The sequence below is a fragment of the Mobula birostris genome, chromosome 5 (genome assembly GCF_030028105.1).
Source record: "Mobula birostris isolate sMobBir1 chromosome 5, sMobBir1.hap1, whole genome shotgun sequence".
In the NCBI taxonomy this organism is placed as follows: Eukaryota; Metazoa; Chordata; class Chondrichthyes; order Myliobatiformes; family Myliobatidae; genus Mobula; species Mobula birostris.
Genome location: NC_092374.1, coordinates 1675765 through 1688780, shown reverse-complemented (window position 1 = coordinate 1688780; position 13016 = coordinate 1675765). Strand labels below are relative to the sequence as shown.

Below are 13016 nucleotides of genomic sequence, written 5' to 3'. Positions count from 1 at the left end.
CAGCCAGATGTGGTCACCAGGAAGCACAATGGGCTTCACCAGCTCCCACATGATGCAGCTACAGCACACCACCCGACCCTGCTTCATCCCTACTTTATTTAACTAGCTTTAATTTGGTGACCTTTTATTCAACCACTACAAAGACCTTACCTGCTGCCCACCTGTGCCTCCTCGCTAAAGCCTCAAGTTACCACTCATACACTGGTCCACTCACACAATGGCCAAACTCTGCTTTCACCCTGCTTGACTTTTATTTGCTCTTGCCAATGAATCGCGAATCGATTGGTCCACTGCTAAATCGTCAAGCCCTGCGAAATGCTCCTTTTTTAAACTCTTCTCCCCAACATGTGCGAATCCCCCTCCCCCTAATCGAATTGGTCCTCTGCTAATGTCCATGAAACCTCAAGTCACGAGAGCAGAGTTGCACCTTCAGCACATTGTCTTTGCACCGCCATTCTATCATGGCTGATATATTATCCCTCCCAACCCCAATCTCCTGCCTTCTCCCCGTAACCTGATCAATTAAGAATCTATCAACCTCCACTTTAAAGGTACCCAATGCCTTGGCCTGCACAGCTGTCTTTGGCAACGAATTCCACAGATTTGCCACCCACTGGCTAAAGAAATTTTTCCTCATGTCTGTTCTAAATAGACATCCCTCTATTCTGAGGCTGTGCCCTCTGGTCTTAGACTCTCCCCATATAGGAAACATCCTCTCCTCATTCACCTTATCCAGACTTTTCAGTTAGATCTCTCATTCTTCTAAACTTCAGCAAGTACAGGCCCAGAGCCATCAAATGCTCCTCATACATTAACCCGTTCAGTCCCAGAATCATTTTCATGAATTTTCTTTGAACCCTCTCGAGTTTCAGCACATCCTTTCTAAGATAAGGGGCCCAAAATGGCCCACAATACTCCCAAGTGAGGCCTCACCAGTGCTTTATAAAGTCTCAACATTACATCCTTGCCTTTATATTCCAGTCCTCTTGAAATGAATGGTAACATTGCATTTGTCTCCCTCACCACTGACTCAACCTGCAATTTAATCTTTAAGGAATCCTTCATGAGGACACCTAAGTCCATTTATGCCTCAGATTTTTTAAAATTTCTCCCCATTTGGAAAGTAGTTAACCCTTTTAATAATTTAATTTAATTTTTATTTAGTGATACAGGCAGAGTCAGCTCTTTGATCCATGCTGCCCCAGTAACCTCAGACAAACCCAATTAACCCTAACCTGTTCATGGGACAATTTACAATGACCAGTTAACCTACCCAGGTTATGTCTTTGGACTGTGGGATGAAACCAGAGGACCTGGAGAAAACTCACACATTCCAAGTGGTCATACAGGGCGCTGCTGGGATTGAACTCCAAACTTCGGAATGCCCAGATCTGTAATAGTGTCGCAATATTGCTGCACAACTAGCTCCTTTGCCAAAGGGCACGACGGTGACCATGCACTTCCTATTTAGTGTTACATCTGCCATCTCTTTGCCCTTGTTGATCTTCTCTGCAGCCTCTTTATTCATTACTGTGGTATGAGGACCCCCAACTGCACACAATAATCTAAGTGCTGACTCTTCTGTTCAATATCCTGACCACTGAAGACAAGCCTGACTTGCACTGCTTTTTACCACACCATCTACTAGTGTCTTCTTTCAGTGAGTATAGACTTGGACCCTGAGGTCACTCTGTAGTTCAGTGCAGTTAAGGGACCTGTCATTAACTGTGTACTCTTCCCTTGATACTTGATCTCCATCTGTCAGTCCTCTGCCTGTATCTCTACCTGATGTACTCTTTGATGGCCACCTACACCGTTCACAACTCCACCAATCTTTGTGTTGTCTGCAAGCTGACTGACCCATCACAAGCAGCATGGGTCCCAGTCCAGATCCCTGCGTAACACACCTCCAGAGAGAGCGAGTGCCTTCAGCCGTTGCCGTCTCTCTTCTATGGGCGCGACCCTTCTGAATTCATATGGCCAGTTCACCACAGATCCCATCGACCGTAATTTTTTGGATACGTTTACTATAAGAGACCTCATCAATCACTTTTGTCCGGTATGGACCCATTAGTTGGACTATCCAAGTAACCCTACTGATTTCACCTAACAAATTCTGCCCCATTGAAGCATCTTTCACTGAAGGAGACCCAATCAGTATTGAGAATGTGGAAGTCTCCCACGACAACAGCCCTGTCTGTTTTAATACTTTTCCCTAATCTGCCTATCTGCCCTCTATCTCCCTGGAGGGCTGTAGTGTAACCCCGCAGGACCCCCAACCCCTTGGCTGGTGTGTTCCCCCCCCCCCAAACCGCCCCCTTGGCTGGTGTGCCCCCCCCTTCCGCCGCTGATGTCCCCGCGGGACACCCCACCCCCGCCGCTGGTGTCCCTGCGGGACCCCCACCCCCTTGGCTGGTGTGTCCCCCCCCCCACCCCCGTCGCTGGTGTCCCCGCAGGATGCCCCGCCCCCTTGGCTGGTGCCCCCCCAACTCCCCCCCCACCCCCCCGTGACTGGTGTCTCTGTCAGCCCGCCCCCCCACCCCCCGTCGCTGGTGTCCCCGCGGGACACCCCACCCCCGTCGCTGGTGTCCCCGCGGGACACCCCACCCCCGTCGCTGGTGTCCCCGCAGGCGCCCCCACCCCCGTCGCTGGTGTCCCCACAGGCGCCCCCACCCCCGTTGCTGGTGTCCCCGCAGGACACCCCACCCCCTTGGCTGGTGTCCCCCCCCCCCACCCACGTGACTGGTGCCTCTGTCAGCCCACCCCCCACCACCCCCGTTGCTGGTGTCCACACAGATGCTCCCACCCCCCGTCGCTGGTGTCCACGCGGGTGCCCCCACCCTCCCCCGTGACTGGTGTCCCCACCAGCCCACCCCACCCCCCCTGGCTGGTGTCCCCACTGGGCCCCCTATGACATGCTCTCTCTCTGATTATTGTCCGTCTCTTTTACATCCCTCTCGATTGCATCTGGAATATTGGAACCTTCGAGAGGTGACCTGCTGGTTCTTTTTCTCTTGCACCAATGCTACAAATATAGTTCTTCCCTTCAGACTTGCTTGTCAGACCCTCAAACTTCACCTCAACCCCTGGTCTGCTGGCATCCCTGCTACTCCGGTGTAAACCCTCATGAGTAGTACCGGCCGTGTGATGATGTTGCAACATGAGAACCCCGCCCCACCCTGGAAGAGACTTCAGTGATCCACGTAGTGCAAGCCCTCCCTGACATGAGTGCTGGTGAAGGTTTGGGGTGGCCGAGCCCGATGGCACACTGTGGACGGTGAGGCAGACATGTTGCCTGTTCTGTGTTTCAGACCATTTACAGACAATGTAAAGTTGACAAGTCCAAGATTTTACCCACAGCAGCCTCCAACTCCACAAAGGCATTTATCGTGAGCACTGCCAACTCCTCCCACGGGTAAGGCATTGTTTCTTCACCATCTCCTGAACGTCTGCCGCTCGACCCCCACTCTGCACGGTCCGCGCCACCTGCTCTGCGTCATTCGTGCCTCCTGCTGGTTGCCCACTCCGCTGACCTCCCACCCTGCACCATCCACACCTCTGGCACCTCTCATTCCCTTAACCTTCAGCCTTTTATTGACTTACCTGACCACTCGACATAGAGTTGTTCCTTCCAGTCACACCACCCCGGCAATCCCCAATGGACCCTGGTCTATGAACGGGGCAACCTACCCGGTACATCTTCGGAGTGTGCGAGGAAACTGGAAGACTTGAGAAAAGACTTGACACATTCCACAGGGAGGTCATACAGACTCCTTATGGAACAGCATCAGAATTGCATTGTGAGCAGGGGAGCTGTAACAGCGTCACACTAAACACTGTGCTTCCATGTCGCTGCCCTCCTCGGGTTGATGACTGTGACCATACAGTTAATTCTGCACATCTCCTCCTGGCCCCACTACTTCCCTTGGCTGCAAGGTCGGAAGGTTTGGAATTTCCTGTGTAATTCCCCATTCCTCCGCAGCGTTCCCCACAACCTACTTCTGGCCAGCTGCTGGAATGTCCTTCTGTGTGAAAGAACATTGCTTATGTTCTCATCTCCTGCTGCTGGCATCAGGTAGACAAGACAGAATGGTGTTGATGTGACTTTCCTCCTGCTTTCTCTAGCGAGGCCAGTTCCCAGCTGCCTCAGGAATGCTTTAAACCCTGGAGTTACATTCCCAGTGGGATTCTGCCTGTCTTTTGGCGTGTGGTTTATTGGACATCCCAGTTCCTGACTTGGTAAGTGCTTGGGGACGCAGCAAGGTGTCAGTTGGACAGAAAAGGTTAAAATAATGTGAGCCAATTGGACAAGCTCAGGGCAGCAAGTGATCAGCATGGATGAGATTTGATAAAGGAATTCCAAATTCTCAGCGGTATAGACAGGGTCAATGCAAGCAGGCTTTCATCACCAAGAATGGGAGAGTCGGGAGCTAGAGGTTATAGGTTAAGGGTGAGAGGTGAAATGTTTCTTGGTGGGAGTGTGGAACAAGCTGCCAGTTCAACTGGTGGATCTGGGTTTACCTGCACCCCTCACCCTCTGACTGGGCAGCCAGTGGCATGACATGTGTGACCCTCACCCCTCAACCCGGGACGGGGCAGACAGAATGATGACTTGTGTCACCCCTCACCCCGGGATGGGACAGACAACCATGACGTGTGTTACCTGCACCACAGGATCCTGCTGCCCTTCATGCAATCGTACGCTCGCTCAGGCGATTTCTCCATCACCGGCAAGATTAAAACCGCTCTGATTGAGAACGCCATCTACTACGGAACCTACCTGCTGATATTCGGAGCACTCTTAATCTACGTGGCAGTTCACCCCGGGCTGAGGCTCGACTGGTGAGTGTAACCCCCAATGATGGAGGCAGGAGATAGCGCGGGTGGAGGGGGCGGGGATGGCGCGGGTGGAGGGGGCGGGGATGGCGCGGGTGGAGGGGGCGGGGATGGCGCGGGTGGAGGGGGCGGGGATGGCGCGGGTGGAGGGGGCGGGGATGGCGCGGGTGGAGGGGGCGGGGATGGCGCGGGTGGAGGGGGCGGGGATGGCGCGGGTGGAGGGGGCGGGGATGGCGCGGGTGGAGGGGGCGGGGATGGCGCGGGTGGAGGGGGCGGGGATGGCGCGGGTGGAGGGGGCGGGGATGGCGCGGGTGGAGGGGGCGGGGATGGCGCGGGTGGAGGGGGCGGGGATGGCGCGGGTGGAGGGGGCGGGGATGGCGCGGGTGGAGGGGGCGGGGATGGCGCGGGTGGAGGGGGCGGGGATGGCGCGGGTGGAGGGGGCGGGGATGGCGCGGGTGGAGGGGGCGGGGATGGCGCGGGTGGAGGGGGCGGGGATGGCGCGGGTGGAGGGGGCGGGGATGGCGCGGGTGGAGGGGGCGGGGATGGCGCGGGTGGAGGGGGCGGGGATGGCGCGGGTGGAGGGGGCGGGGATGGCGCGGGTGGAGGGGGCGGGGATGGCGCGGGTGGAGGGGGCGGGGATGGCGCGGGTGGAGGGGGCGGGGATGGCGCGGGTGGAGGGGGCGGGGATGGCGCGGGTGGAGGGGGCGGGGATGGCGCGGGTGGAGGGGGCGGGGATGGCGCGGGTGGAGGGGGCGGGGATGGCGCGGGTGGAGGGGGCGGGGATGGCGCGGGTGGAGGGGGCGGGGATGGCGCGGGTGGAGGGGGCGGGGATGGCGCGGGTGGAGGGGGCGGGGATGGCGCGGGTGGAGGGGGCGGGGATGGCGCGGGTGGAGGGGGCGGGGATGGCGCGGGTGGAGGGGGCGGGGATGGCGCGGGTGGAGGGGGCGGGGAAGGCGCGGGTGGAGGGGGCGGGGAAGGCGCGGGTGGAGGGGGCGGGGAAGGCGCGGGTGGAGGGGGCGGGGAAGGCGCGGGTGGAGGGGGCGGGGAAGGCGCGGGTGGAGGGGGCGGGGAAGGCGCGGGTGGAGGGGGCGGGGAAGGCGCGGGTGGAGGGGGCGGGGAAGGCGCGGGTGGAGGGGGCAGGGAAGAGGGGGGAGGGATAGTGCGGGGGGAGGGAGGGTGTATAGTGCAGGTGGAGGGGGGAGGTTGATGGAAGGGAGGGATGAAGGGGTGTTAGTGTGGCTGGAGAGATTGGAGGAGAGGAATAGTGAGGCTGAAGGTGAGGGAGTTTTGTGAAGTGAGGGGGATAGTGTGGCCTGAGGGGAGGAAGGGGAGGAGGTCTATTGAGGGAGGGTGAGTGGAGAGGTGTGATGGTTGGGGAGGTGCGTCAGAGGGGATGTGTGAGGAGGGGGGAAGTGTATGAGGATCTAGAGGAACATGGGACTCCCCTGTACAGGAGTGTCGGGACCACTGTGGAAATGGGATAACGGTGACAGAGGAACTGAACAGCTGCGTGCCTGGCAGGTGGAATGTACTGAAGAGTGGGCTGGAAATCTGGTTAGCTCTGATGTTGAATAGCAAAGTATTTGAGGGGCTGAATGACCGGTCAGTGGCCCTTCCGATGTGTGGAGTTGTTCTTTCACAGTGTGAAGATGCACACACAGTGCAAGCTACAGTACTGTTCTCAGGGTGTCTCTCTGCACTTGTCCTAAGGCAAGGGACAGATCTGAATTATCACCTTCCACAGATGCTGTCTGGCATGCTGAGTTTTCCACAGCTGTCATGTTTTGAAACCATTACATACAGGAGCAGAATTAGGCCATTTAGCCCATTGACTCTGCTCCGCCAATCCACCCTGACTGATTTCTCAATCTCATTCTCCTGTCTTCTCCCTGTAACCTTTGATACCCTGACTGATCAAGTACCTACCAACCTCCACGTTAAATATACTCAATGACTGGGCCTCCACAGCCATCTGTAGCAATGAATTGCACAGTTTCACCACCCTCTAGCTAAAGAAATTCCTCCTCATCTGTATTCTAGGTGGATGTCTGTCTGTCCTCTGGTCCTAGAGTTCCCCACTATAGGAAACATCCTCTCCACACCCACAAAATCTAGAGCTTTCAGTGTTCACTAGGTTTCAATGAAATCCTCCCTCATTCCTCCAAACTCTAGCAAGTATAGGCCCAGTACCACCAAGTGTTCCTCATACCTTCTCGTGAACGTTCTCTTTGCTCCTTGATCAATTTGAGACCTAGCTGCAAAGTGACTTGGTCTGGATGCGCAATATTCCAGGTGTTAAATGTTCTGTATGCGAGGGCTTTACAGAGAGGGAAAGTCGTCTTGGCGTTGTGTGGGGGAGGTGATTTTTTTTGTGGCAGTGGTGCAGATGATTGGGCAGTTGTTTGCTTGGATTTCAGCAACACCCCTCATGGTAGGCAGATCTGGAAGATTAAGGATCCATGGAGAGACTTGGTAAATTGGATGCAAGATTGGTTTGGGAGGCTGGTGGTGGAGGGATGTTAATTTTACCTGGAGATTTGTGACCAGTGGTATGCCACAGGGATCAGTGCTAGGATCTCTGCTGTTTGATGTATATAATTGACCTGGATGAAATTATAGGCAGTGGGATTAGTGAGGAGGGTTGTCAAGGAATTCAGCAGGATGTAGGAGATGAAAATGTAGCTGGAGAGATGGTAACTAGAGTTTATTCCAGACCATTGTGAGGTGTTGCACGTTGGAAAATCAAATGTTGATAGTTAGTGGCAGGGCCGATAACAGCATTGATGTACAGGGCTCCAAGCCCACACCAGTGGATAGGGAGATACAGAGGGCATACAGCATGCTAGCCTTAATGGATGGATTTGTGGGGATGGGAGTATCTCGGTGGTCTGACCCCAGTGCCTCACCACTACCACAGGTACCAGCTGCAAACCATAGGCATCACAGCTGCCAATACCTGGGGCCTCTTCCTGCTGGTGCTCCTGCTGGGGTATGGCCTGGTGGAACTGCCTCGCTCCTACTGGCAGGCAGCACAACGCGGACACCTACTGGCAAAGGCCCAGTTCAAGGCAGCCAAGCTCATGACCGAAAAGGTGGATGCAGAGGAAACACTGGAGGATGTGATGGAGGTGAGTGGTAGTGTGTGGTGGGGTTGGAAGTCATCTCTACTCAACTACAGTTCACCATTCCGACGGCCAAATCAGCACAGGAGCAGGCCACAGCGACAAGGTTTCCGCAGATCGGCAACGGTTACAAGTACAGAAGGGACGAGCGGAGCGGCCATTGTTGGGAGTAGGTCAATGGTGTCTGGCTTTGGCTCAAAGGAGGCTTCGGCTTAAAAGAGGGGTTCGCTCTGGGTAAACTTCTTTCTCTTTCTGCAGTAAGTGGCTGTTGTGTGTTCTTCACGTCAGATGTTGAACTACATCTGCATGAAGTGCATCCGGCTGCAGCTCCTTGAAGACCGTGTTAGGGATCTGGAGCAGCAACTGGATGGCCTTCGGCTTGTATAGGAGAGTGAGGAGATAATCGATCAGAGTTACAGGGAAGGAGTCACCCTGAAGTTGCAGGAGGTGAGTTGCTGGGTGACTGTCAGGAGAAATGGAAATGTGAATAGGCAGTTAGCGCAGAGCACCCCTGTGGTCATTCTCCTCAAAAGTAAGTATTTGGATACTGTTGTGAGGGATGACTTCCCAGGGGAATGCCACGGCGACTGGGTTACAGGCACTGAGCATGGGTCCGTGTGCAGGAGGGAAAGAGAGAGAAGAAGGGAGTGGTAGTGATAGGAGACTTGATAATGAGGGGAACAGACAGGAGATTCTGTGGACGTGAACGGGACACCCGGATGGCATGTTGCCTCCCAGGTGTCAGGGTCAGGGACGTTTCGCATCACGTCCACAACGTTTTGGAGAGGGAGGGGGAGCAGCCAGATGTCTTGGTACCTATTGGTACGAATGATAAAGGAGGAAAAACAAACAAATCCTGAAAAGAGAATTTCGAGGAGCGAGGGAGAAAGCTGAGAAGCAGGACCTCCTGAGTGGTAATTTCTGGATTGCTGCCTCTCCCACACACCAGTGAGGGTAGAAACAGGATGATTTGACGAATTAATGTATGGCCGACAAGCTGGTGCAGGGGGCAGGGCTTCAGGTTCTTGGATCATTGGGATCTCTTCTGGGGGAGGTATGACCTCTTCAAAGGTGACGGATTGCACTTGAATCTGAGGGGAACCAAATTTCTCGCAGGCAAGTTTGTTAGATCTGTTGGGGAGGGTTTAAATAATTTAGCAGTGGAGTGGGAACTGGAGTGAAGGGACTCGGGATAGGACAGATGGTAAAAAAGCAAAGATAGCGTGTAGTCAGACTGTCAGGAATGGCAAGCAGGTGATGGGATTTAGTTGGCACTCAACAGGCTGAGTATCAAATCATTAGGGATGTAGATTCAGAAAGGATGGCAAGTACAGTACTCAAGGTGTTCTATCTAAATGCGCATGGTATAAGAGATAAGGTTGATGATCTTGTTGCAATATTACAGCTTGCCACGTGTGATGTGACCATCACAGAATCGTGGCTGAAGGATGGTTGTAGTTGGGAGCAGAATGTCCAAGGGATAGAGAGGGGGGAGAAAGGGGAGGAGGGGTGGCATTACTGGTCAGGGATACTATTACAGCAACAGAAAGGGTGGGTAATGTAGCAGGATCCTCTTTTGAGTCAGTATGGGTGGAAGTCAGGAACAGGAAGGGAGCAGTTACTCTACTGGGGGTATTCTATAGGCCCTCTGGTAGCAGCAGAGATACAGAGGAGCAGATTGGGAGGCAGATTTTGGAAAGGTGCAAAAATAACAGGGTTGTTATCATGGGTGACTTTAACTTCCCTAATATTGATTGGCACCTGATTAGTTCCAATGGTTTAGACGGGACAGAGTTTGTTAAGTGTATCCAGGACGGATTCCTGTCACAGTATCTGGACAGGCCAACGAGGGGGAATGCCATAGTAGATCTAGTATTAGGTAATGAACCGGGTCAGGTCACAGATCTCTCAGTGGGTGAGCATCTGGGGGACAGTGACCACCACTCCCTGGCCTTTATAATTATCATGGAAAAGGATAGAATGAGACAGGACAGGAAAATTTTTAATTGGGGAAGGGCAAATTATGAGGCTATAAGGCTAGAACTTGCAGGTGTGAATTGGGATGATGTTTTTGCAGGGAAATGTACTATGGACATGTGGTCGATGTTTAGAGATCTCTTGCATGTAAGGGATAAATTTGTCTCGGTGAGGAGGATAAAGAATGGTAGGATGAAGGAACCATGGGTGACAAGTGAGGTGGAAAATCTAGTCAGGTGGAAGAAGGCAGCATACATGAGGTTTAGGAAGCAAGGATCAGATGGGTCTATTGAGGAATATAGGGAAGCAAGAAAGCAGCTTGAGAAGGGGCTGAAGAGAGCAAGAAGGGGGCATGAGAAGACCTTGGCGAGTAGGGTAAAGGAAAACCCCAAGGCATTCTTCAATTATATGAAGAACAAAAGGATGACAGGAGTGAAGGTAGGACCGATTAGAGGTAAAGGTGGGAAGATGTGCCTGGAGGCTGTGGAAGTGAGCGAGGTTCTCAATGAACACTTCTCTTCGGTATTCACCAATGAGAGGGAACTTGATGATGGTGAGGACAGTATGAGTGAGGTTGATGTTCTGGAGCATGTTGATATTAAGGGAGAGGAGGTGTTGGAGTTGTTAAAATACATTAGGACGGATAAGTCCCTGGGGCCTGATGAAATATTCCCCAGGCTGTTCCACAAGGTGAGGGAAGAGATTGCTGAGCCTCTGGCTAGGATCTTTATGTCCTCTTTGTCCATGGGAATGGTACCGGAGGATTGGAGGGAGGCGAATGTTGTTCCCTTGTTCAAAAAAACGTAGTAGGGATAGTCGGGTAATTATAGACCAGTGAGCATTACGTCAGTGGAGGGAAAGCTGTTGGAAAAGATTCTTAGAGATAGGATCTATGGGCATTTAGAGAATCATGGTCTGATCAGGGACAGTCAGCATGGCTTTGTGAAGGGCAGATCGTGTCTAACAAGCCTGATAGAGTTCTTTGAGGAGGTGACCAGGCGTATAGATGAGGGTAGTGCAGTGGATGTGATCTATATGGATTTTAGTAAGGCATTTGACAAGGTTCCACACGGTAGGCTTATTCAGAAAGTTAGAAGGCATGGGATCCAGGGAAGTTTGGCCAGGTAGATTCAGAATTGGCTTGCCTGCAGAAAGCAGAGGGTGGTGGTGGAGGGAGTACATTCAGATTGGAGGATTGTGACTAGTGGTATCCCACAAGGATCTGTTCTGGGACCTCTACTTTTCGTGATTTTTTTTTTAACAACCTGGATGTGGGGGTAGAAGGGTGGGTTGGCAAGTTTGCAGATGACACAAAGATTGGTGGTGTTGTGGATAGTGTAGAGGATTGTCAAAGATTTCAGAGACATTGATAGGATGTAGAAGTGGGCTGAGAAGTGGCAGATGGAGTTCAACCTGGAGAAGTGTGAGGTGGTACATTTTGGAAGGACAAACTCCAAGGCAGAGTACAGACTAAATGGCAGGATACTTGATAGTGTGGAGGAGCAGAGGGATCTCGGGGTAGATGTCCACAGATCCCTGAAAGTTGCCTCACAGGTAGATAGGGTAGTTAAGAAAGCTTATGGGGTCCTGACGAAGAGTCTCGGCCGGATACGTTGACTGTACCTCTTCCTAGAGATGCTGCCTGGCCTGCTGCGTTCACCAGCAACTTTGATGCGTGAAGCTTATGGGGTGTTAGCTTTCATAAGTCGAGGGATAGAGTTTAAGAGCCGTGAGGTAATGATGCAGCTCTATAAAACTCTGGTTAGGGCACAATTGGAGTACCGTGTCCAGTTCTGGTCGCCTCACTATAGGAAGGATGTGGAAGCATTGGAAAGGGTACAGAGGAGATTTACCAGGATGCTGCCTGGTTTAGAAAGTATGCATTATGATCAGAGATTAAGGGAGCTAGGGCTTTACTCTTTGGAGAGAAGGAGGATAAGAGGAGACATGATAGAGGTGTACAAGATAATAAGAGAAATAGATAGTGGATAGGAGGTTCACGAAAATGATTCCAGGATTGAATAGCTTGTCATTTGAAGAGTTTGATGGCACTGGGCCTGTAATCAGTGGAATTCAGAAGAACGAGGCGTGACCTCCTTGAAGCCTTTCAAATGGTGAAAGGCCTTGATAGAGTGGATGTGGAGAGGATGTTTCCTGTGACGGGAGAGTCTAAGACCAGAGGACACAGCTTCAAAATAGAGCAGTGTCTTTTTAGAATGGAGATGAGGGGGAAGTTCTTCAGCCAGAGAGTGGTGAATCTGTGGGGTTCTTTGCCACAGGCAGCTGTGGAGGCCAAGACTTTATGTATATTTAAGGCAGAGGTTGATAGATTCTTGACTGGTCAGGGTATGAAGGGATCTGGTGAGAAGGCATTAGATTGGGGCTGAGAGGAAAATTGGATCAGCCATGATGAAATGGCAGAGCAGACTTGATGGGCCAAATGGCCTAATTCTGCTCCGATATCTTATGGTCTTGTGGACAATTCCAGAGTTACTCAAGGACATGTCGACCGAGGCAGTCACTTTGAAGCTGCTGGTGTTTGGGGAGCAGTTTGCCGTGATGTGGTTTGCACATGCAGAAGCCCATGTGGACAAACCGAGGAGTATCTTTAGTAACGGATTGATTCCACCAAGGTGTCCCACTGAACACCACAAGAGATCCTTTCTCCCTGTGGCTGTAAGACTACAACTTCTCCTTAGGTATATGGTTTCATTGCACACCTATATTTTACACAATTTCTTTTTCATACCTCATTTTGTATTTTTAGAGTATATTTCTGATTGAACAACTGCGCAACGATAATTTCCTTTCGGATAAATAAAGTTTTATTTTATCTTGTTTCACGGTTCGAGAAATCACCGGGGATGATAATAGATCATAACATCGCTGAGTAGCTGCACTGCAGCCAGGGTCTGAGTCAAGTGGAAGATCCAGCCTCGCATATAAATGTGTCACTCTGAATACTCACCTATCCAGACTTTCGGGCTGTCTGAGTCTGAGCTCACCAAATGGCTGCTCTCGGTGCCTGGATTGGGTGACGCTGGGCCTTCAGAACTAATGGACTATGTGCCATCTCTCCTT

At 52.5% G+C, this 13016-nt stretch overlaps 1 protein-coding gene across 4 annotated transcripts in view; it reads left to right on the top strand.

The window, feature by feature from the left end:
• lmbrd2b (LMBR1 domain containing 2b) overlaps positions 1 to 13016 on the top strand; it is a 43670-nt gene that overhangs the window by 10873 nt on the left and 19781 nt on the right. For all 4 annotated transcript variants that reach the window (XR_011885956.1, XM_072257465.1, XM_072257464.1 and 1 more), the window contains exons 3-6: positions 3312 to 3415; positions 4126 to 4239; positions 4675 to 4842; positions 7754 to 7964. Coding sequence is in view for 3 of the 4 variants with exons in the window: in XM_072257465.1 (XP_072113566.1) it covers positions 3312 to 3415; positions 4126 to 4239; positions 4675 to 4842; positions 7754 to 7964 (597 nt within the window). In the remaining variant the exon portion in view is untranslated. The remainder of the gene's footprint in view (positions 1 to 3311; positions 3416 to 4125; positions 4240 to 4674; positions 4843 to 7753; positions 7965 to 13016) is intronic.